Source organism: Mesoplodon mirus (genome assembly GCF_964341445.2).
Source record: "Mesoplodon mirus genome assembly, chromosome: 3".
Taxonomy (NCBI): Eukaryota; Metazoa; Chordata; class Mammalia; order Artiodactyla; family Ziphiidae; genus Mesoplodon; species Mesoplodon mirus.
Genome location: NC_138978.1, coordinates 127,997,856 through 128,019,195, shown reverse-complemented (window position 1 = coordinate 128,019,195; position 21,340 = coordinate 127,997,856). Strand labels below are relative to the sequence as shown.

At 47.0% G+C, this 21,340-nt stretch overlaps 1 protein-coding gene across 1 annotated transcript in view; it reads left to right on the top strand.

Moving 5' to 3' along the window:
* LMX1A (LIM homeobox transcription factor 1 alpha) overlaps window positions 1-21,059 on the top strand; it is a gene marked incomplete at both ends in the record, with an annotated part of 149,974 nt that extends 128,915 nt beyond the window's left edge. The window contains 5 exons of the mRNA XM_082616619.1: window positions 12,778-12,950; window positions 15,885-15,962; window positions 16,709-16,778; window positions 18,730-18,900; window positions 20,899-21,059. Coding sequence (XP_082472745.1) covers window positions 12,778-12,950; window positions 15,885-15,962; window positions 16,709-16,778; window positions 18,730-18,900; window positions 20,899-21,059 — 653 coding nt within the window. The remainder of the gene's footprint in view (window positions 1-12,777; window positions 12,951-15,884; window positions 15,963-16,708; window positions 16,779-18,729; window positions 18,901-20,898) is intronic.
* Between the last annotated feature and the right edge of the window lie 281 nt (window positions 21,060-21,340).

Here is a 21,340-nt window from a genome sequence, read left to right as displayed (position 1 = left end):
CATTAAGCTAAAGCGACACATCTGATGGCATCCGTGTTTTGTGAGCAGTGCATAGCTTTGAATCATTTGGGTGAGGCAAGCAGAAGGGCCGCCCAGCCCTTTGCTTCAATCCTGGAAGAGGTGATTCTGAATAGAGGGGAAGAGAGCAACTCCACACGAGGGTGAGGGAGAGCTGAATCATCCCCCTGAATCCTTTCAGGGGCTCACTGCTCTCTTACCAGCTTAGGTGTCCCTGGCTTTGGTGTTTAGTGGCCGTGACACTTGACAAAGAGGCAGATCTGACCCCCATGCTTGGTAGGGTACTTCAAGACGATGCATACCAAGGGCTGTCCCTGCTCATGTCAACCTTAAGTCACTGCACACTCAACCCCACTTTTCCTCTATGTGCACCATTATTATTTTTTAAATTTGTTTTAGTGAGATCGTTTAACTCTCTTAGCAAGTTTCAGTTATAAAATACAGTGTTATTAACTCTAGTCACCATGTTATATGTTAGATCCGCAAACCTTATTCATCTGGAAGTTTCTACCCTTTTACCGGGCTCACCCTATTTCCCCCACTCCCAACCCCTTGGCAACCACTTTTCTACTCCCGGTTTGAATATCTGGTCGTTCTTAATGTTGCTAATTCATGTAACAACTTAAAAGCAAAAATACTTTGAGGGCCAACACTGCCAAGGCCGAAGTAGCTAGTTTGCAACTTCTGGTTTACACTTGCACACCATTATTTTTAAAGAGGGAAACATTTTTAATCATAATTTTATTCTCCCCTAATTATCAAAACTGGGAGGAATTACTCTGAAGATTTGGAGTAATTGAAAAGATGTGAAGGCCTCTGTTAGCTGAAAGTAAGAATGTGTTATGATTGCCAGACCTCCCTGTGTATGCCTGCAAGGGTAGGGGTAGGGGTAAGGGGGAATGTTCTAGATCAGTGATTTTCAAAGTGTGATTCCTGGACCAACAGTATCAGCATCACCTGGGAAATCATTAGAAATGAAAAGTCACAGACTCCATCCCAGACCTACTGAATCAGAGACTCTGGGTGTGGAGCCAGCAGTCTGTGTCTAACCAGCCCTCCAGGTGATTCTGAGGTGTGCTCAGATTTGAGAACCAAGTTTAGACTTGAATTCCAGTGGTCTTAGGTTCAGTAAGACCTAAGTCAGTAACAGTATTCTTCCTCTCTTCAGTAACAGTATTCTTCCTCTCATCCTCATTTCAACAGTAAACTCCATACTTTACAAGCAATGACGGGATTGCAAAGAAGAGTTTTTAAGTTTAGAAATTCAAGGCTAACTAATTACACGAAGCATTCATGATGGTGCTATTAGCAAAGACTTCATCAATATCGAAACCATCTTGGGACACACAACTTCAGTTACGGGTAATAACCATAACTACTCTGCAAATTGTTGTAATGGAGTTCACTGCACACAGTTATACTCGGTTGATAGTTAATTTAGGGAAAGCTCTTCCTGTGATAAATATTTGTTCTCCTCACCCAATCTGTGTTCTTACCCGTGAAGAATCACAGCTATGGAAATGTCTGCTGAAGATCTCTCAGGAAAGGCAGCCCAGCTGGAAGGGGCTGAGGACCTCCTGCCCTAGGGCCCCATCCTTCCCACAGCTGTCCTTGGAGACTGTGCCTTCCAGTCCCCTAAGGAATGGCTGGGGGACAAATTGCATGGTACCTGCCCCACAGTGTCATCCTCCCTCTGTCCCATTTCCATTTTCTTTTCTTTAGTTTCCTTCCTTCCCCTTTCTATCCTTCGTTATTGTATTTTGGGTGTTTCTTTTTCATGGCTCACTTTCCTGTTCTCCTTGTGGAAACATAACTGGATGGGCACTGATGAAACAGTGGGCCATCAGTGGAATCAATATCAACATGAAAGAGAAATACAGATTGTAGTGTAAGGGAAGTAAATTTCATTCCAGCTGAGCCCCAAGTATGGAAGTAGCTTGTAATTCTCTAATAATTTCTGTAACCACTGGAAGTTGGTTGGCATTGGCAAATCTGTGAAAAATGGAAAGACAGGAAAGACTCTGCAGCATGCCTGTCAGTGCAGTGAATCACTTCATTCTGTATTAACTGGACACCAACTACGAAAACTATTAATCTCCTGAGTGTTCAGCGTGGTGTTGTATGTGGAAGATACAAAGATGATTTAGGTTTGATCTTTGTTTTCTAGAAGCTTATTCTGGTTATATAGAAGGTACACAAAATTATAATGATGATAGTTAGCCAGCATTTGTGAAGTTCTTATCATGAGCTTAGTGCCATAAATATTGCACATAAATTGTCTATATCATTATTATAATTATCCTATTGGGTAGGTGCTATTAACCCCATTTGACAGATGGGAAACCAAGACTTAATGCAGAGGCAACTTGGCCCAGACTCCTAGCTAATAAGTGATGGAGCAAATATTGATATTTAAGCCCAAAGCACTGCTCTTAACCACTCTGCTGTAGCGCCTCAGGGAGTACGTCATAACGGAATTTCTATATTAGTCCAGTGCAATTTTTTTTTCAAAAAATCTTAGCGCTTGTAATATTGTTTTTGGCTAAAATAGTTGGAGAATAATGTAAGGCAACATATAAAATTGTCTTCTAATTTGCATATACTTGAGTAATGAAAACAGTGGAGGTAGACAAACATGTGCTCCAGGTATGTGGAAAGGGAAGAAATTGACATGGGAAGAAATTGAGAGAGGCTTCAGGAGAAGATAGATTTGGATCTTCTTGGTGGTACAGAGCTATGAAACCGAAAGAAGCTTCTCCCACTGACCCCAGTCATTCTTTGGCACATTGCTCGATTTTATTTTATTAGCATTTAACATGGTTAAAGAATAAATTATGTGTTTCTTTATTCCTTGTCTCTCTTCTCCCGCTAGAGGTAGGAGAGCAGAGGCTGTCTGGACCTTGTTCACCCCTTATCCTGTGTCTAGAAAGGTGCCTGTACGTAGTAGGCACACTCATGATGTAGTTGTTGAATGACAGGTGTTCCGTATGAGGAGTGTGAGTTTCATAGTCAGTGGAAACAGAGTAAGTTCATGAGCACTCAAGAGGCATAATGAAAATAAAAATATTTAAAAATCTTACATTTTTATGCTATTTTACAAAATTTTTTCAAAGTGCTTTTACTTACTCCTACTATTGAGTTCATAACCCTATCAGGGTAGCTTGGCAGGTCTTTATTCCCCTGATTTTACAAATTAGGAAGGTGGGGTTCAGAGAGGTTAGGTCATTTGCTTTAGGTCACACAGCAGGTGAGTGAGTGGTGGACATAAGAACAGAGGCTAGGTGTCTGACTTCACTTTTCCCTTCTCTTTTGAGCCTATCAGCAGTCTGTGGAATGGTCTAGAGTCGGAAGGCACAGACTTGGCTGGGTATTGGCCTCGGCTGCCGTTCCAAACCAGCAGAGGGCCTGCAGAACCAGGACGTCTCCACCAGGGGGGCAGGCATTCAGAGCAGCTGTGGTCCTCTGGGCAAATTCTCTCTGTGGTCAAGTCCAAGGTGAATTGGTCCAGGGAGGACTCACTTCTGTGATAACATTTAGAGTGTGAACCAGTTCACCCCAGCTCTGCAGTAACCTAGAACAGGGGGTCCCCAAGCCCCAGGCCGGTCCTGGGCCTGTTAGGAACCAGGCTGCACAGCAGGAGGTGAGCTGGCAAGGAGCCATCTGCCACTCCCCATCGCTCATACCGCCTGAACCATCCTGCCCCCCCCACTCCCACCCCCCCCACCCCCCACCACCCCCCACCCCCGTCCGTGCAAAAGTTGTCTTCCACGAAACTGGTCCCTGATATGAAAAAGGCTGGGGACTGCTGCTGACTTAGAAGATTGTTCGTTTGGGTCTTTTTCACTTTGGAAAGATAATTAACCCTTTGTCTCCCATCCCAGATAATTTTATCCTCCTGAAGACTAGTGATTAATGCAGCAAAGTTGGACTATTCCAAAGAGATATGGTATTGATCCACTTAAGTCAGTTCCTAAATCGGAGCAAACACACTCCAACCTCATTAATATGAACCGAATACAATGTCATGCATGTCACACCCATGCCTAGTGAACCATCGGGCTGGCGGATTAATGAGCTTTTATTGAGCCTGAGAGCAGAGCCCCGAACATCTGATTCATCTTGTTATGAGCTTCCCGGTCTCCTTCTCTGGGGCTAGCCGAATCAAAACGAACAAGTTATGGTTTTTATTTAGTATATGCATCCATGCTTGATTGGAATACAGTGATGTAGGTGTAGAGGTGTCTTCTGATATCTCGATTACCAGGATTTCCAGTATATGACAAAGCTATGCATAGGTGCTTTGAGCATTTACACCTCTGCTTATCAGTTTGGGCTGCATGTGGCCACGTTTTCATTAAGAAGGGGAGGAGAAAGAGATGGAAAAACTCAGAGAGGAAAAGATGCGGAGTGTGTGTGTCTGTAGAAGGGGGGAGGGAGAGAGGCAGGGTAGATGCCAGCACAAATCCTTTTTGAATGCGAAAAGACCCCAAACTGATGCAAATTCACAGTAATTCCACCAGTCAGTACCAATACTGTCTCTTTTCCCTACAAACCTCCCAGGCACAAGGTTTCCCTTTCAGGAGCACCAGCCAGCCGAGAAAAGCAAAAGGAGAGGGGTCCAGGCTGTGGCAGGCGCCAGCACTCCCAGAGTGGAGACCCAGCTCCCCTCGGGGGGCTGCCTGGATGTCGGAGCTGGATGCCCTTGCTCTGACCTGCCTTCCCCTCCCTCTGCCTGGCACAGTAGTCTCCATCCACAGTGGGCATCGCTGAACAAAGGTGTCTTTCTTGGGACCCTTTATCCACAGCCCGACTCAGAAGAGCAGCTCGGCTTCTGTCTGCCCTGCTCTTGAAATGCCTAGTGCCCTGTGATTGGGGATTGTCCCTGTCCCTGAGTGGGGTCGCAGTGGCAGGGGGTGCCTGGGGAGGGTGGGTAGGAGTGGGAGGAACCTGGATTTAAACTAAGCTCTGTCCCTTTTGGACTGAAAAGAATGGCTTTTCCAGCAGGAGCTCAAGAGTGTGAGTGGACGGTCCACACCCCTCAGAAAGCTTTCCCTTTTCTTTCCTCACTCTTTAATAACAGGGATGCTGCCTGCAGTTGGGCCTCACCTGATGTTCTGCAAGTCACAGGTTTCCTTGGATCTTCACAACAACCCCAGAGGCAGCTTAGGCAGGAGAGGGGAAGTGGGAGTGGAAGATGGAGCATCCCAGCTGTGTGCCCTTGGGCAAAACATCACCCACCTCCCTGGGGCCTGGTTGACTCATCTCTCATCTGTAGTAAAAAAAAAAAGGGGGGGGGGATTGGGGCGTTGGATAATAACACATTTCCTGCCCCCTACTGTTCGAATAGAAGCAATGAAACAATGCAATTGTAAGGTGAAGCCCAGTCAACTATTAGCTAAGGGAAAGGGCTTTTTATTTCATCTTGTAGATGAAGAAATTGAGTCTCAGAAATGTGAGGAATTTCATTTAGGGGTATATAACTTAGTAGCAAAATTAGAACTAGGGTCTAGGTCTCCTATTTCATGGCTAAAGTTACTTTCCACCACTCCATATGTTCTTTGGATATAAAGAGTGATGTTTTCGTGGTCTTTGGCAACCTAGCATCTAGATTGCCTCCACTCTTGGGCTGGGACATGCACAGGTGACTGTCATTTGCTTATGCCTGATTGCTGGTTAAAAAGCCTGTTTCTCTGCTCCCTGTAGGAGTGTCTCAGGCCTGGGCTTGGACACAGACAAGCTTTGCATGAAACCTGGCCCTCTCACCTAGGCCCTGTGTGTTGGGGGAGGTTCCTGAAACTCTCTGAGACTGTTTATTCCTCAGGTAGGAGAGGAGTTCCGCCACTCCCTGCCATGCTGTGTTGCCATGGAGATGAGATGAAATGTTTACCCTGGACACGGGGCCTGGCACACAACTGGTGCTTGGGATGTGGGCACTTGCTTCTTCTTTTTCAGGGCCCTTGTCTAGTGCTGAGACCTGAGAGACTCCCTCAGCCCAGTCTGCAAAGTGGACCTGGTGGCCTGGTGGTGTCACCCACACATGGACACAGGAGTCTAGCAGATGGTGCCTGTGCTTTCCTGGCCCATGGTGCCCTGCGCTCTGGGTCCACAATTTTCCTGTGTAGCTCCAGCCACAGAACTCCCCCCATGTCCCACCATTGCAACAACATCGGCTCTGGAACATCAGGACCCCTGGAGTAAGCTCCACGTGGCCTTTCCACCCTGCATTTCTTCTCCCCTCAGGAGTGCACCCTCTGCCTCAAGCCCATTCTCTCCCCTTTTCTCCAGTTCAAGGCTGAACCATTCTCAGAACCCCTGCCCTCTCCCCTCTGCTTTTCCAGATCCACTTCTCCCTCCTCTCTTGCATTTAGGCTCCTGCCTTTACTAGCTCCTCTGGCTCTTTGACACCTCTCTTTCCTATATGCCTACATTTTTAAATTGAAGTATAGTTGACTTACAATGTTGTGTTAGTTTCAGGTGTATAGCAAAGTGATTCAGTTTTATATATATATATATATATATATTATATATATATATACTTCTACAGATTCATTTCCACTGTAGGTTATTACAAGATATTGAATATATAGTTCTTTGTGCCATATAGTAAGACATTGTTGTTTATCTCTTTTATATATAGTAGTGCGTATCTGCTAATCCCTAACTCCTAATTTATCCCTTCCCCCCTTTCCCCGTCTATATATACCATGCCTAAAGAGCATAACCAAATACTATTTTATATTTATTGTTTCACACGTGCTAACTCTAACACAGTTTTCTGTTCCTTGAGAGCAAGGGGTCATCTCAGATCTCACTCATCCCCTTGTGATGCAGTGCAGGGTGCTGAGTACCTGATGACATTCAAGGTACTATTGGATGTACCTCATCTATTGGATGAGCCTCACTTCCCGGGTCAAGGTCTTGCTCCCATGCTGTTAGAAGTTCTCTCTGGATCTAAAACACCCTCTCTGTCCTTTCCTGCCTGGCAACTTCTGTTCATTGTCTGTCATTCACCTTCACCTCGAGTGACACCTGTACTATGTCACCTTCCCAGTCCCCTCCTCCAAGTCCTCTAAGCAGAGCTATTATTTTGGCATTGTTTCTTTCTCCCCTATTAATCTGGGATCCGTGAGAACAGAGGGCAAGTCTTAATCATCTCTGTAGCCCAGAATTGTCCTTGTTCAGTGCGTGATACACGAGCCCACGATAAATGCTTACTGAGCAGATGATTACGCGAGCAAGGTGCAAGGCAAATCTTTTCCGGGAACTTGATTTGGGTCTGAGTTGAGACCTCCTTGAAGAACTCTGTGTGAGGCATTTTGAAAACAGTAGCTGCAGGGACTTTGCTATTCTAGAGAGCTTTACCTACTGCCTCTTGAATGTGAAACGCTGCCTTGCATCCAGAGTTATGCTCCGGGAGAATGGAATTCTGATCCATTCAGTGCAGGGCAGCGACGGAAATAGTTTCCTATATATTCTGTCTTCATAAATTCCTCCCTTACTTCTTTCCCTCCCCCCTCCACCGACCACAAGTCCCAGACCCTTCCTCTTACTCCCCCGGCCTGAAGGACATTTATGAGGCCCATCACGTGGGAAGCATGTGAGGCCTGTTCCTGCCTCTCCCTTCCCTAGCATGAGGGTCTCTGGTCCTCCTCCTTCACCGTCACCTCCTGGGCCAAGCTCTGATATCTCTTGCCCTGTTTATGAGCTGTTGGGATTTTTCCAACAACCTGAAATGAATCTGTGAGGCCCCACAGGTAGTACAGCCTGTCTCGGGGCCATAAACCATGGCTGGGTCTTTCATCTGCCATTGCTTATGTCATAAATGAGTGGGAGGACCAGGCAAGGGGGAAGCAACAGCCCCCAAGCCATTCCAGATTTTTTTTTTTTTTTTTTTTTTACAAGAGATGGGAAAGAAAGACCCTGAGAAACATGTTCCAACTTTGTGCCAAGCAAATTCATTTCACCCTGGTAGGCTGTGCGTGGAGACTTACTCTCTGGACTTTCCCTCTAGGAGTCAGATTTATGCTGCGTTTGTGTCTAAATGGCCTCCAGGGATGCTGACATTTGTTGCTGGAGACAGCAAGTGGTGTTCCTTTCATCTCCGCTGAGGGGTGTCAGCTTAAATTATGAGGGATCGCTCTGGCCTGCATCTGGGTGTGGGAGCCTCTGGCAATGCCGAGGGGCTGCCCCTCCTTCTGCTTCCGCGATGTCTCTGCTGTTGGAAGGTTTTTCTGCATCTCCTGCTCTCCAGTACTCCTGCTGGCCCTGGGAGAAATCTCCTGGCTCGTTTAGAACTTTCATTTCTCTTGGACAAATCAGTAAGTATATATTTCAGGCACTGCCTGCTTTCACGGAGAAGTTGGCATCAGAGTCAGGCAGCCCTGCCCCTGCCGAACGAGGAGATGGGAGCCTCCCTGAGCAGTCTGGAAGTTCCCCGAGGGAGTCAGAGGGCACTGCTATGCTCGTAATATTTACAATCCGGCAGACCGAAGCTGGGTGACGGTTAGCGATGGTCTGCATTCCCCTTGGCAGCTGGGTTGTGACATCTGTCTGCACTTTGGGAAATGCCCAAAGGCCCTCCGTTCCTCTATCTTCAGAGTTTCTCTTGCTCAGATCTGCCAGGACACCTGAAATTCCATAGTGGTGACTGTTTGGTTGGAGGCATTCCATGTCTATGTGTTATTGACTGTGGGAGAGGACACTTCAGACCCTGCTAATCCCTGACTCAGTGTAGCACATGAGCAGTGCTTCCTGCCCCCAGAGTCAGAGCGTGAAAGCCTGGAACACAGGATATGTAAGTTTTGATGGAGAACGGGTCAGGAGAGGTCTAGGGCAGGGGCCAGCAAACTATGGTATGCAGGCCAAATCTGGCCTGGTGCCTGCTTTTTTGTGTGTGTGTGTGCGGTACGCGGGCCTCTCACTGTTGTGGCCTCTCCCATTGCGGAGCACAGGCTCCGGATGTGCAGGCTCAGTGACCAAATGGCTCATGGGACTAGCCGCTGCGCGGCATGTGGGATCTTCCTGGACCGGGGCACGAACCCGTATTCCCTGGATCGGCAGGCGGACTCTCAACCACTGTGCCACCAGGGAAGCCCAGTCTGGTGCCTGCTTTTGAAATGTAGTTTTATTGGAGCCCAGCCATGCCTATTCGTCCTGTCTATGGCTGCTTTCGTACTACAGTGGCAGAGTTGAGTGGTTGCAATAGAGGCCATAAGGCCTGCAAAGAGTAAAATATTTTACTCTCTGGCCTTTTACAAAAAATAGTTTGTAGATGCCTGGTCTAGAGCATCTAGTGCTTCTTGGAAGGCAAAATGGGGCCCTTAGCAGACAGAAGAGAGAGATATTGAACAGCAAAAAAGGAGGAGTCAGAAGAAGAAAATGCACCACAAAAAAATGATAGAAACACTCCAGAGACAAATCTTATTCTCGTCCTCCCTCTGCTCCCACTTCTGCCCCTCCCTCTTCTGAAAACAAATGTTTTCGTCTCTTTCTTCTCACAGGGATGTAGAGAGAATGAATGAGCAGTCGCCTGTGATGCTCTTTACATCCTCCAAAAATGGGCACCAAGGGCTGCCCTAGGAGATGGCTCTTTCCCCCACTTCTCCTTTCTGCTGTTCTAGGTTGGGATAGCAGGTCTTGGGGAATGTGCCTGTGTCTTAGGCAGGGGTAAGTCCAGAGACAGTACGAAGACATCAGGGACCTCAGCCATCCACTTCTAGGGCTCTGAACAAACTTCAGCAATCACATCTTCCTTCTGGAACCAGCCCCCCGACTACCACCCCCCGCTTCTTTCCCACAAGCGCTCACACACATACTTTCTATAAAACCAACTCTTAGTGTGAGCTAGGGTCATGTCTGCAAAGAGAGAGGAATGAACGCTTGTAGTGTAAAACCTTAACTTCAACTCCCATCAATGTGCAACTGTTAATAACAGAAAACATGGGTCTCAGATTAAGATCCCTTCTTTTGAAATGATGATGATGATGATTTACTAAACATCTATCACACTCTAGACAGTGCTAAACCCTTTCCATACATCATCTGATGTAATTCCAACAACACTGTTACTTTCTCCAATGAGAAAATTGAGTCTTGGGGATTTGTTCAGAATCACACATCATAACTGGCCAGGCCAGAATTGAAACCCGAGTTAGTATGGCTCCCAGAGCCCATGCTTGTGGACATCGTGCCGTCTTGCTTTCCTGAATGTTATCAACATATATGAGCCATTACCATGGAATCCACATTATTTTAGATTTTGCATTTTCATTAGTTACATCATCTTAGTCATCAGTATACATTTGCATCAAGCTACGTGACTGTAAAAGAATCAGACTGACCCCGTGAGATGTTTGCAAATACCATTTTAAGGACAAAACTGGTATAAGATAAGTGGTTTCTGAAGATGATACAATTGCATTTTAAAGTAAATTCTGTGCTTTGGACTTCTCACTTATTTGTTCTAGACTCAGTTCCTTATAATCACCTGCCTTGCAGGAGATGTACACAATCCTTGGCATGGGGTGTCAACCACGTTTCCTCAGAAATATTACTGAAGGCATCACCAGTACCAGAGGAGCATCCTTTTGACCCCAAAGAATCCACCAACAGAGAGAATTACTGACGTCACTAAAGACTGGGCTTGGTTGGGGGGGGCGGTCTCTGAGTAGCATGAGGTAGGGCCCAGCAAGGATGAATCTGCATAGTCAATGGCCTCCTTTTTTCTACCTTTCTTCTCTTGTGGGGTCTTCTTGGTTCCCTAAGGCTTTTAGTTCTTGCATGCTTATTTTTTCCTTGCCATTCTGAAAACCTCCTTCTAGAAAGATCCTAACTACCCTTCAATACTGAGGTCTGACTGAGATCAGCTTACTGAATCCCCCCACCACCACCTCCCATCAAGGAAAGAGCAGCCTAAGAATTGAAGATGCCAGAGTGACCCCTCCTTGTCATGAGGATTCTTCTTTAATCTCTTCTTCATTCATCTTGTGGGTTTTTTCATCTGTACTATCAAGGGGAGTGAGGCAGAGGGGGAAAGACATCCTTCCCACAACATCTAGTAAGAGCCTTCTCTGTGCCTCTGTGTTAGTTGCTTTGCACACAGCAGCACTACTCCTATGCTACCCTCTGGTGGGTATTCTTGTCTCCAGTGCAGGCTCAGTGCAGGACTTCCCTTGCACAGGGCGGTACTTAAAACAAGGGATAGAGCTGGATGGAGACCTAGGTCTGCCTACGTCAGACCCTGTTCAAGTACACTGCAAAGCTTGTGCCCTCAAGGAACTCAGAGGGTCGTCTTCCTTCACGTTCAAATCGTATGCCTAAAAGTTCATAGAGGAAAGAATCTTAGCCATTGTTCTTTCAAATAAAATAAGGTTTTTTGGCTCTGGCAGAGCCAAAAATTAGAACTCAACTAAAGTCTAAACTAAAACATTATATGCAAAGAGCATCTTTCCAGAGGAGGGCGGGATGAAGAACAAGGATGTGTAGCTCGCACACGGTGGGTCGCCTCATCTTGGATTTCTATTTTTTTTTTTTTTTTTTTGCGGTACGCGGGCTTTTCACTGCTGTGGCCTCTCCCGTTGCTGAGCACAGGCTCTGGACACGCAAGCCCAGCTGCCATGGCTCACAGGCCCAGCCGCTCCGCGGCATGTGGGATCTTCCCGGACCGGGGCACGGACCCGTGTCCCCTGCAATGGCAGGCAGACTCTCAACCACTGCACCACCAGGGAAGCCCATCTTGGATTTCTTGAAGTGGCCAGAAGGAGATCAGAATCAGGGGACTGGAGCTGGGGAAGCTCTTGGGACAAAGGTTTCTACTGGAGGAAAGAGGGCAGCTGAGCTCTGTAAAGACCCAGAGAGAAATGAGGGTCTCATTAGGGTAATGTGGGCACACAACTGCCTATGGCTTTTCATGCTGAAAGTAGGAAGGAGTCTCTCTCACATGGGTATTTCCCAGATCCTAGAAGCATCTTCTTAGGAGTGTGAAGTCTGTGGGATACAAGAGGTAGCCTGGGAAAGAATGTCATATATACTGAAGGCTTTATTTCCTTCAAGTTACTGCTTGTATTGATCACTGCTTATAGAGTTGAAATAATTCACGTAAATATAGATAAATACAGTTACTTTAATAGAGAGTTATTTATTTTATAGACAGGCAGTTTTGACTAACTGCCTGTGTTATCTGTACCTGCACGTAGTCTAATGTTGGTCTTCTGTCGCCTCTTAAACAGTATTGTTTTCTACATCCTGGCAGTGGCTAGAATTTCAGACATAGTATCTAGGAAGTTATATATAACTTATCCAGGTCTAGAGTTGAAAAATGAAATTTAAGAAATATTAACCACCAACACTTACTGGGCATTTATTATATGCTAAGCAGCCTTCTGAGTGCCTTCTTGATAAACTCATTTAATCCTCACAACAACACCAATGAAGTAGATACTCCTATATCTCAATTTTGCAGATAAGAAAATTGAGCCATAGAGAGTTAAGTCACTTGCCCAAGGTTACACAACTAGTAAACGTGGAGCTAGGAGAGCCTCCAGAGAGAAAGTCCTGAGCTGTGATGGTGGACTTCCTGGTTCCTGTCTCCACATTTTAGAAGTTTTTCCTTAGCCCTTCCTGGGGGTTTTGGGATCAGTATCAGCATTCATGTCTTAAGTCATCCTTGGAACATGGACCCAAGTGTCTTGTTATGGAATAACAGACAACTCCAGGAAGTGGCCTTAAGGGACTCAACATGTTGTTTTCTGCTGCTTTCAGGCAAAAGTGATGATGAAGAAAGTCTTTGCAAGTCAGCCCATGGGGCAGGGAAAGGAGCCGCTGAGGATGGCAAGGACCATAAGCGCCCTAAACGTCCCAGAACCATCTTGACAACCCAACAGAGGAGAGCATTCAAGGCCTCGTTTGAAGTATCCTCCAAGCCGTGCAGGAAGGTATGGTGGCGGTGGGGGTGGGGCAGGGAGAAGGGAGGAAAGGGGACGAGGCCCCCTCTTCTCTGTGTGCACCCTGGACTCCTCTGGGGCATCACTGGGCACCTGGGGGTCGGGGTGGGAGATGCTGTTCAGACAGAGTCTGAGCAGGTGGCCTTGAGCCCCGTTGGAGACTCCAGGGATCACTGCAGCTGTGGCCAGGGTCATGGTAGAATCTCCCTGTGCTTTTCGGTATGCATACCCACTCCAACTGGCTACTTGCTCATACCTTTCATTTCATGAAGAGCAATGGGGAGAATAACAATAAGAGGTTCCAGTTGGGATATAGATCGAAATGTTATAACAGAGTAAAAATACAGTGGCTTGTAGCATGTATTCTTTTTCGGTGCAGTTTGTTCTGCTTGAGGTGGTGATTTTGGCATTCATCCGTGTTGTGGTTCATCCATTTTTGTTGTTGCATAGTATTCCATGGATATACCATGGGCTGTTTGACCATTCACCTGTTGGTGGGCGTGTGAGTTGTTTCCAGCTTGGAGCTGTTACAGATAGGGCTGCTGTGAACAGTTATGAAAAAAAAAAAAATACAGTGACTTAATGAGATAGGAGTTTATGTCTCTCTCACATCACAGTCCGGAGATGAGCAATCCAAAACTGGCCGAGAAGCTCTGTTATCCATCACATGGGTCCAAGGGGCTGCTCCAGGTGTCACCATTTTTTCCAGCCACCACCATGGTGGAGAAAGAGAAAGTCAGGGCAAGCAGCTGCCCTTTTAGGGACATACCCTGGGATTTTTTGCATCACTCTCACTCATGTGTGTTGGCTAGGGTTTAATCCTGTGGTTGTACCACTTGCAAGGGGGACTTGGGAAATTAGTCTATCTGGGTGTCCATATGCCTTGCTAAAACTTGGGGATAACTTTGCTAAGAGGAGGAAGGAGAGAATGGATATTGGAGACAATTAGTAGTCTCTGCCACAAATAGCTGTGTCCGCTTATTAAGTACCCACCATTTATGGACTCCCTGCTGTATGCTGGGTACTGTCCTTTATGCAATAAAAATAAGAAAAGAAAGCTTTCTTGAAATTGAATTGAAATTCATAGAAGAAAGACATTTTCAATTTCTTAGCATCCGTCCCTAGCATCCCATCCCTTAGCATGCCTCCCTCTCTGTATGAATCGGCTTTTGCTGCAATAACAAACAAAATCTTAGCGGCTCCCAGCAAACATTTATTTCCTGCCCCTGGGCTGTGGGTTGGCTGTAACCCAGCTGGGCTCAGGTTCAGGCCTGCCCCACCGGTCTCTCATTAAAGAGTCCAGGGCAGTGGCCACCTGGGGCACACGGGTCTCATGACGATGGCAGAAAGCAAGAGGCCAAGTCACACTGGGCAGTCCCACTGAATGGCTCTCCTTGAATATCACCCACTTCACATCCACTTACATTCCATGGGCCAAAGCAAGTCATGTGGCTAAGCCACTGTGAGTACAGGGGGAGGCATACACCCCTCCATGGAGGAGGGGCGGGAAGGATGGATATTTGCTGAACGATAATACAGTCTCCCACCACTTCTGCCTTTTGAAAAAAGTTCTCCCACCTGCAGAAGACTCCCTTTCCCTGGCCTCGCTGCCCTCTAAGCTCTGGGAGAAAAGCTGGTAGAAAGTTGAACCAGCCCCAAGGTAGACCTGCACAAGGACCAGTTCCCACTTCCTCATTGGTTTCCTTGTTCTACATGTACTGAACTCCCAGCCTCTGTATGGCCTGTGCCCAGTGCTTGTCCCTGGGCAGCGTCTAGGCCACCAGAGGGGAGGAGATGTGTACACTGGAACACTGGGGAGAAAGCTCTGAGGACCAGGACAGAGGGGCAGCCAGGAGCTGCCGGAAGAGAAAGGTCGCCTCTGTCTGGGGGATCAGGCAAGGCTTTGTGGAACAGGTGGGTTTTGAGCTGGGCCTCTGAAGGCTGGATAGGGTTTCAGCAGGTGGACGTGGGCCCCTGGGCATACTGCTGTTTCAGATGGCGTTGCAGAAGGATGTGCCTGTAAAATCTTCTCTAATTATCCTGCTTCTCCTAAGCCTCAGCCCCAGTGGCATGATAAAGATGAGCACTTCCCAAGGCCTCCAGCTTGCTCTACTTATGTGTTTATTCAAGGAGCTCCTACCATCTCATCTCCTCCTCAGAATCTAACCAAGAGGGGGCAGTGTCTCTCAGGACCACTCTTGGGAAATCTGTGCTTCTTCCCCCTTCCCTTCTAGCCACTTTGCCAGCCCCTCACCAAATGCCTGTATAGAGGGCAGATGTTGAAACGCGACTCTTCATAATAGGGACCCTGATTGTCCTGTCTCTTCACAGTCCCAGTGCATGTGCCTGCATCAGCGCTGTCTCTCTTGCTCTGTTGGATCCCAGATGGCTCTTGTCTTATTTCCTTTGGGCAGGGCTCACAGTGAATATGAATATTCATGAAACACCCAAAGTGACCTAAAGCTATGAGGGACAAAACCAAAAATTTAAGTCAGTGAATTTAGACAGGAGAAGAGAGCAAAAGAGAACCAGTTGTTTTTGCAAAGTGATTTTCACCCTCAGCTCTCCTTAAGTAGGTTAATGCATATGCCTGGCATACAGCTAAAAACACAACAATAGATTTTGCTAATATCTAAGAACCACCTGAAGGCCTAATTTCCAGAGGAAGAGAAACCCAGGAACACCTCTTGGAATGCACATCAAAATTAATGCTTATTCTTCTCTTCGTTTACCTGGGTAAGGACCTTCTCTCCTCCTGAAGGAGAGCTATATTCTTGTGTTTGGGATTTTGCTGAACACTGAACACTCGCCAGCTCCTATGTAAGATGCAGCCTGTTGGCCTCTCCGTGCACCATGTATGGAATGTTCTGCCTTCTACTCTAGGATGCCAATGTTTCTATATTTCTAATGTCCCATTTTTTCAAGGTGAGGGAGACTCTGGCTGCAGAGACAGGGCTGAGCGTCCGTGTCGTTCAGGTGTGGTTCCAGAACCAGAGAGCTAAGGTAATCTGCTTCTTACTTCTGTCTCTGTGGGGCCGGTTTCCTAAAACAATAGTAGGACATTGTTTTTGCCAGCACGTTTTCTAACCTCAACTCATTGGGTAGAATAGTTCTCGTGATTCAAAAATTTTATGCTCAGCAGTCATTTCAGCTATAGCAGCCCTGCAGAAGGGGAGAGATGGGGCGATTGTACTCAAAATGTATGTTAATGTCGCATGGAACCCTAATGTTCCACAGAACACACTTTGAGAAACATTGGGTTACAATGTTCCTTCCGGGAAGTTTGTGTGTTAACGAGGTGCTTTGGGAGTCAAACTCCTTACCTAGAGGCATACATCTCCTGGTAGGAGTCTCTGCCACAAGGGCCAGCAGATAGGGAGGGGCCAGCCTCATCCCACATCATACCCTGTCAGCAGGCCCTTGCTGCACATCTAAGCTGGGCTGAAGACCCTACATCCCCTCACATAAAACTGTCACAACATAAGCACTGAGAGGAAATCCCTCTTCCTGCTAAGACCAGCCACACTGTTGCTTCCCAGCCAGCTGTCTTTCCACGGCTGCGGTGTAAAAAGCCCTCAGCCGCCATGCATCGGGCTCAAGGCGCTGTTCCTGAAGTGTGGCTCCTTTCCTGAGTAAAAGCAGGGGAAGGGGTCCCTCTGCTTTACCCACGAGCCATTTCCCCCTGGCCTAGCCGCAGGAACCTGCTGCAGGTCCCCTGACTTCTAATCCTGTGGTCCTCCCCTCATCAGATGAAGAAGCTGGCCCGGCGGCAGCAGCAGCAACAGCAAGATCAACAGAACACCCAGAGGCTGAGTTCCGGTAAGCTGGAGCCTCTGCCGGCCAGGCCTCTCCCGCCAGGGGCCTCCAACCACCCAGCCCTTGGAATGACATTTCTGAGCTCCGTGAAGCCCAGTCCACACCTGCTTGGGAGCTGGGACCTTCCAGGGAGGACCAAACTATGACAACTGTGAGAGGGTTCTGCAGGCCCAGAACTGCGGATTGGAGGTCGCCCTACCCTCATGCAAAGCCCCTTTGCCCGGGCCCTGCTGCAGTGTCAGGGCCCTGTGTCAGGCCTACCTACAGAGTCAAAGACATGCCCAGTTTCTCATCCTGCGTGGCCCTCCTCCTTCCAGGCAACCACGGTCCTAGATCAATAAGAGATGGAACTGGGGCTGGAACCTGTCTCTCTGATTCTGAGTTCCGCTCGGCCACGCTGCCTTAACTCACCCTTACCTCCATGTACCTTCATTTGCTGTTGTTGTTTTCAATAGGGGTGGTGTGGGGATTGGGGAGGGTGTGAAGAGGGACAGGTTGTGGGACCCTTCAAGGAAGTGAAAAGAAAAAAAGCAAGAATAACTATATTAGAACAATCATTCTTAAAGGGATATGCACTGCCCCCTCCCCATCTCAGCTGTCCAGCAGAATTTCCTGAGTGGTCTCTTTGTAACCTAGAGCAGGGATTCTCACCCTTTAACATGCACCTAAATCACCTGGTATTTGGTAATGTATAGATTCTGATTCTTAAGGTCTTGGTGGGCCCAGAGAGTCTGCATTTTTAACAAGCTCTCATTGCTGCCAGCCTTGGACCACACTTGGAAGGCCGTGGAATGTGACATTGGTTGTCTGGCCTCTAAACAGAGCCCCTTGTCCTTGCATGGACCTTACCTTGTGCTTGATACCTGGGCTAGGCTCCAACGAGAATTTGACTCTTGCAGTCAAGGGTTCTTTTTGCTTTTGACCTTCTAGGCCAAACAGAATCTTAATGGCAAGATAGATGCTCTGGGAGAGAAGTGAAGCAAGGGCACGGGCCCTGGGGCAGGGTGGAGCTGCGAGCTGGTCAGAAGACCTGAATTTGCCCCAGTTCCACCTTCCAATGCTGTTTGGAGATCTGGGACCTGTCTTTCTGTCTCTTTGCACCTCTCTTTGCATTTCTAGGGTAGGGTAATGGGGCCTGCTAGTCCTATACCACACAGTGCTGTGCACCTCAGAGAGGGTCACAGATGTGAGAGGGCTTTAGGAGGAGCCATGTAAGTTGACTCCATATAGGTCAACACACTCAAAGGGAGGATAACTCATGAAGGCATTATGAGAACACAAACTCCTAGTGCTTGGAACTTTGAAGAATTCTATGGGCAGCTCCTAGGGTAGACTTAAGAAGGTGGCAGATTGAGTCCCTGAGAGTTAATGGAACTGTGTTCAGAGAACCACAGCAGGATGTGGAGGCAGGAACGGAGTCCTCCTTTTCTCATAAAATTCTGTACACGAGTGTAGCGAGTTGTCATTCCAAAGCACATACACACGATCTCATGGAGTCTTCGTATCAGCTACACGAGGTCCGCTGGGCCAGTGTCATGAACCCCACTTGATAGACGGACTCCTAGTGGCATAATGCTGGAAGGATCTTTAGATGCATCCACTCCATTGGCTCCCAAGCCTGTGTGTAGCATCAAACGCCTTTGTTTTAATGATGTAGTTCAAGGAAGCTCTCCAAGTACAACACCCGCCATGCCTATCCTTCAAGGCAATCCCTGATGGCCCTTGGTAGGGCACAGACTGGGAACCACTGATGTCACCTCAACCTTTCCATTCTATAAATGAGGAAACCAAGATCCAGGAAGTAAAATGATGTAGCCATGGTCACACAGCTTGTGTGGTCACAAGCCAGTGGGGCATGTGAAGTTCAGAGCTTGTTCTGTGGTCCTCCCTCCCTCCCAGCGTGTGATGCTGGGCTGCACATGGAGAATGATCTGCCTTCTTCTTTGTCCCACAGCTCAGACAAATGGTGGCGGGAGCGCTGGGATGGAAGGGATCATGAACCCCTACACTGCTCTGCCCACCCCACAGCAGCTCCTGGCCATCGAGCAGAGCGTCTACAGCTCAGATCCCTTCCGACAGGGTCTCACCCCACCCCAGATGCCTGGAGACCACATGCACCCCTATGGTAAGAGGGACTCAAGCCCCGCAGAGACCTCACATGACTTGGTTGCGTGAGTTTTTCATCCCCGCCCAGACACCTCTACACAGTTCCTAGATGCTCATTAAAGTTCCAGAGCAGAATAAGTGTCCCACAAAAATACTGCTAGAATCACCTAACTGACGGCTCCAGAAGAAAGACCAGCACACATACACATTAATCATGCTTCCATTTATGCTCCTATTCAAAGCTTCTTTTTTTTTTTTCCTCAAAGCTTCTTATTTGTTAGTTTGAATAGGAGGTTGTGTTTTCATTGTAGACCTGTTTGTTGAGATTGAACTTCCCAAGTCTTTCATTTCATGCCAGGTACCACACTTACATGTTCATAAGCATTATCAGCAGTGATATAGGCAGAGGCCTTAATTATGCAAACTCTCACATAAGAAAAAAATATATTGAAAAGTACAGAAAACAGATGTTTGAAATGGACTCTCCTATTATGGATACTAGTAGGTGTTCTAATGTAATTCCTGAAACATAAACTGACTTGTGAAGTGAAAAGTATCTCCTCCCAGTCTCACCCCAGCCAAAACGGAGCTGCTTTAAACGCAGGGAATGGGGACAGCTGAGACTCCCCCATTTTCCCAGTTTGCTGCTTAAGCTGAGGTACAGAAGCTGGGGCCTGGGCACCCTGATGGGATGGGCAAGCTCTGGAGTGGAAGGCTGAAGTTCAATCTCAGTGCCAAACATAGGCCACTGCATTTTTATACAGAGAAGGTAAGTGGCCTATGTAATACATTCATCTGTACTGTGAAATCTGCAATTGTTAACCCTGATAGCTAAAAATAACATTTTATTCCTCAAGCCTTCAAAACATTAGTATCAGAGATATATGCCTCAGTGCACAGATTATCAACTTCTTTTTTGCCTTCATTAAAAAAAAATTATCTATAATGTTAAAATCAGCCCTATCTTCCCATGTGATGCATTCAGCAAACACTTATTAAGATCCAGCCATTTTCAGGAACGTCATTGACCAACCTCATTCATTCATATATATATATATATATATATATATATATATATATATATATATATATATGTATATACGCTCCAGTGACGGCCATCCTCTTTGCTCCCTTAGAAGACTCACGTAAGGTCTGTACCTGTCTTCACCACTATGCAAAAACAGGGCAAATGACTTTTTGGGTTTTTTTGCAAATTCTTACATTTTCAGAATCCTAGGGGTCTTGTTACATAAAGGACTCCTGTGATGAATCCTTCAGTAAAATGAATAATTAAAGCCACATGACAATTTTTATAAACTGCAGTTTTCATCTTTCCTATTTACTTGAAGTAGAGGTGAAACGTACATCCTCAAGGTTCCGGTCACAGTGGTCCCCCAGCTGTTGCTCAGTTTGCCCTCCTGGTTTTTTTTTTTTTGGTCAGAGATGTAAATTAGTTGAGTCTGGGCACCTAACCTCCCTTTCCTTTGCAGTACAAATTTGGGGAAACAGCCGGCACTCAGTATACTTGTGCTATCTGAAAGGACAGGTGTTACCACCGGAGGTTTCGTGTGCATCATTCTCAGAGCTGATGTTTGTTTTCTTACCATCCCTCCTTCAAGAACCATTTTTGTGGCCAGAGTCCTCCAGAAGCCCTTGCCCCTGTCTCTCCAGCCTGTGGTGCTATGTCTTGCCCACTCCCCACCCTCACTGTCTAGACATTCTGACATTTGCTTATGCTGCATTCAATTTAGCACTTTGTTATATCCTAGTTCATATTATTTTCAGTTGTTGCACTTTAGACGTGAGCCCCCCTAAGGAGATCTTTTGTGGACAGGGATTATGCCCCCTCCTACTCTTCTATGTAGCTCTACCCTCCCCCACCCCCTCCCCAGCACCCAGTAGAAAGCGCCCCCTGGGGGACGTGCTCAGACCACGCTGGTGAATTCAACTGAATTTCCCAGCACTGAATGGGTCCCTTCTTCCAGACCCTCATGCCAGTGTTTCCTTTCCATTTCAGGTGCTGAGCCCCTTTTCCACGACCTGGATAGTGATGACACCTCTCTCAGTAACCTGGGTGACTGCTTCCTAGCAACCTCAGAAGCCGGGCCCCTGCAGTCCAGAGTGGGAAACCCCATTGACCACCTGTACTCCATGCAGAATTCTTACTTCACCTCTTGAGTTCACCCCTCGAGTTCTCCGGCTAGGCTCCCATTCTGGAACAACCCCATTACATGAGGGGTCAGCTGGCTTTAGGATGGGGAGGCAGGGAAGAGGTGCGTTGGGGAGGGAGTTGTGTCCGGGATGCTGTTGTATAATGATATGGTGTAGCTCGGCATTTCCAAAGACTGAATACATTATGGATTGCATAGTTTAATGTTTCTAATAAGAGTCTTAGTGTTAGGTATGAAGATGTGTTTATCGTTAAGGACAGGGATTTTAAATATAGGCATTTTCTTGCA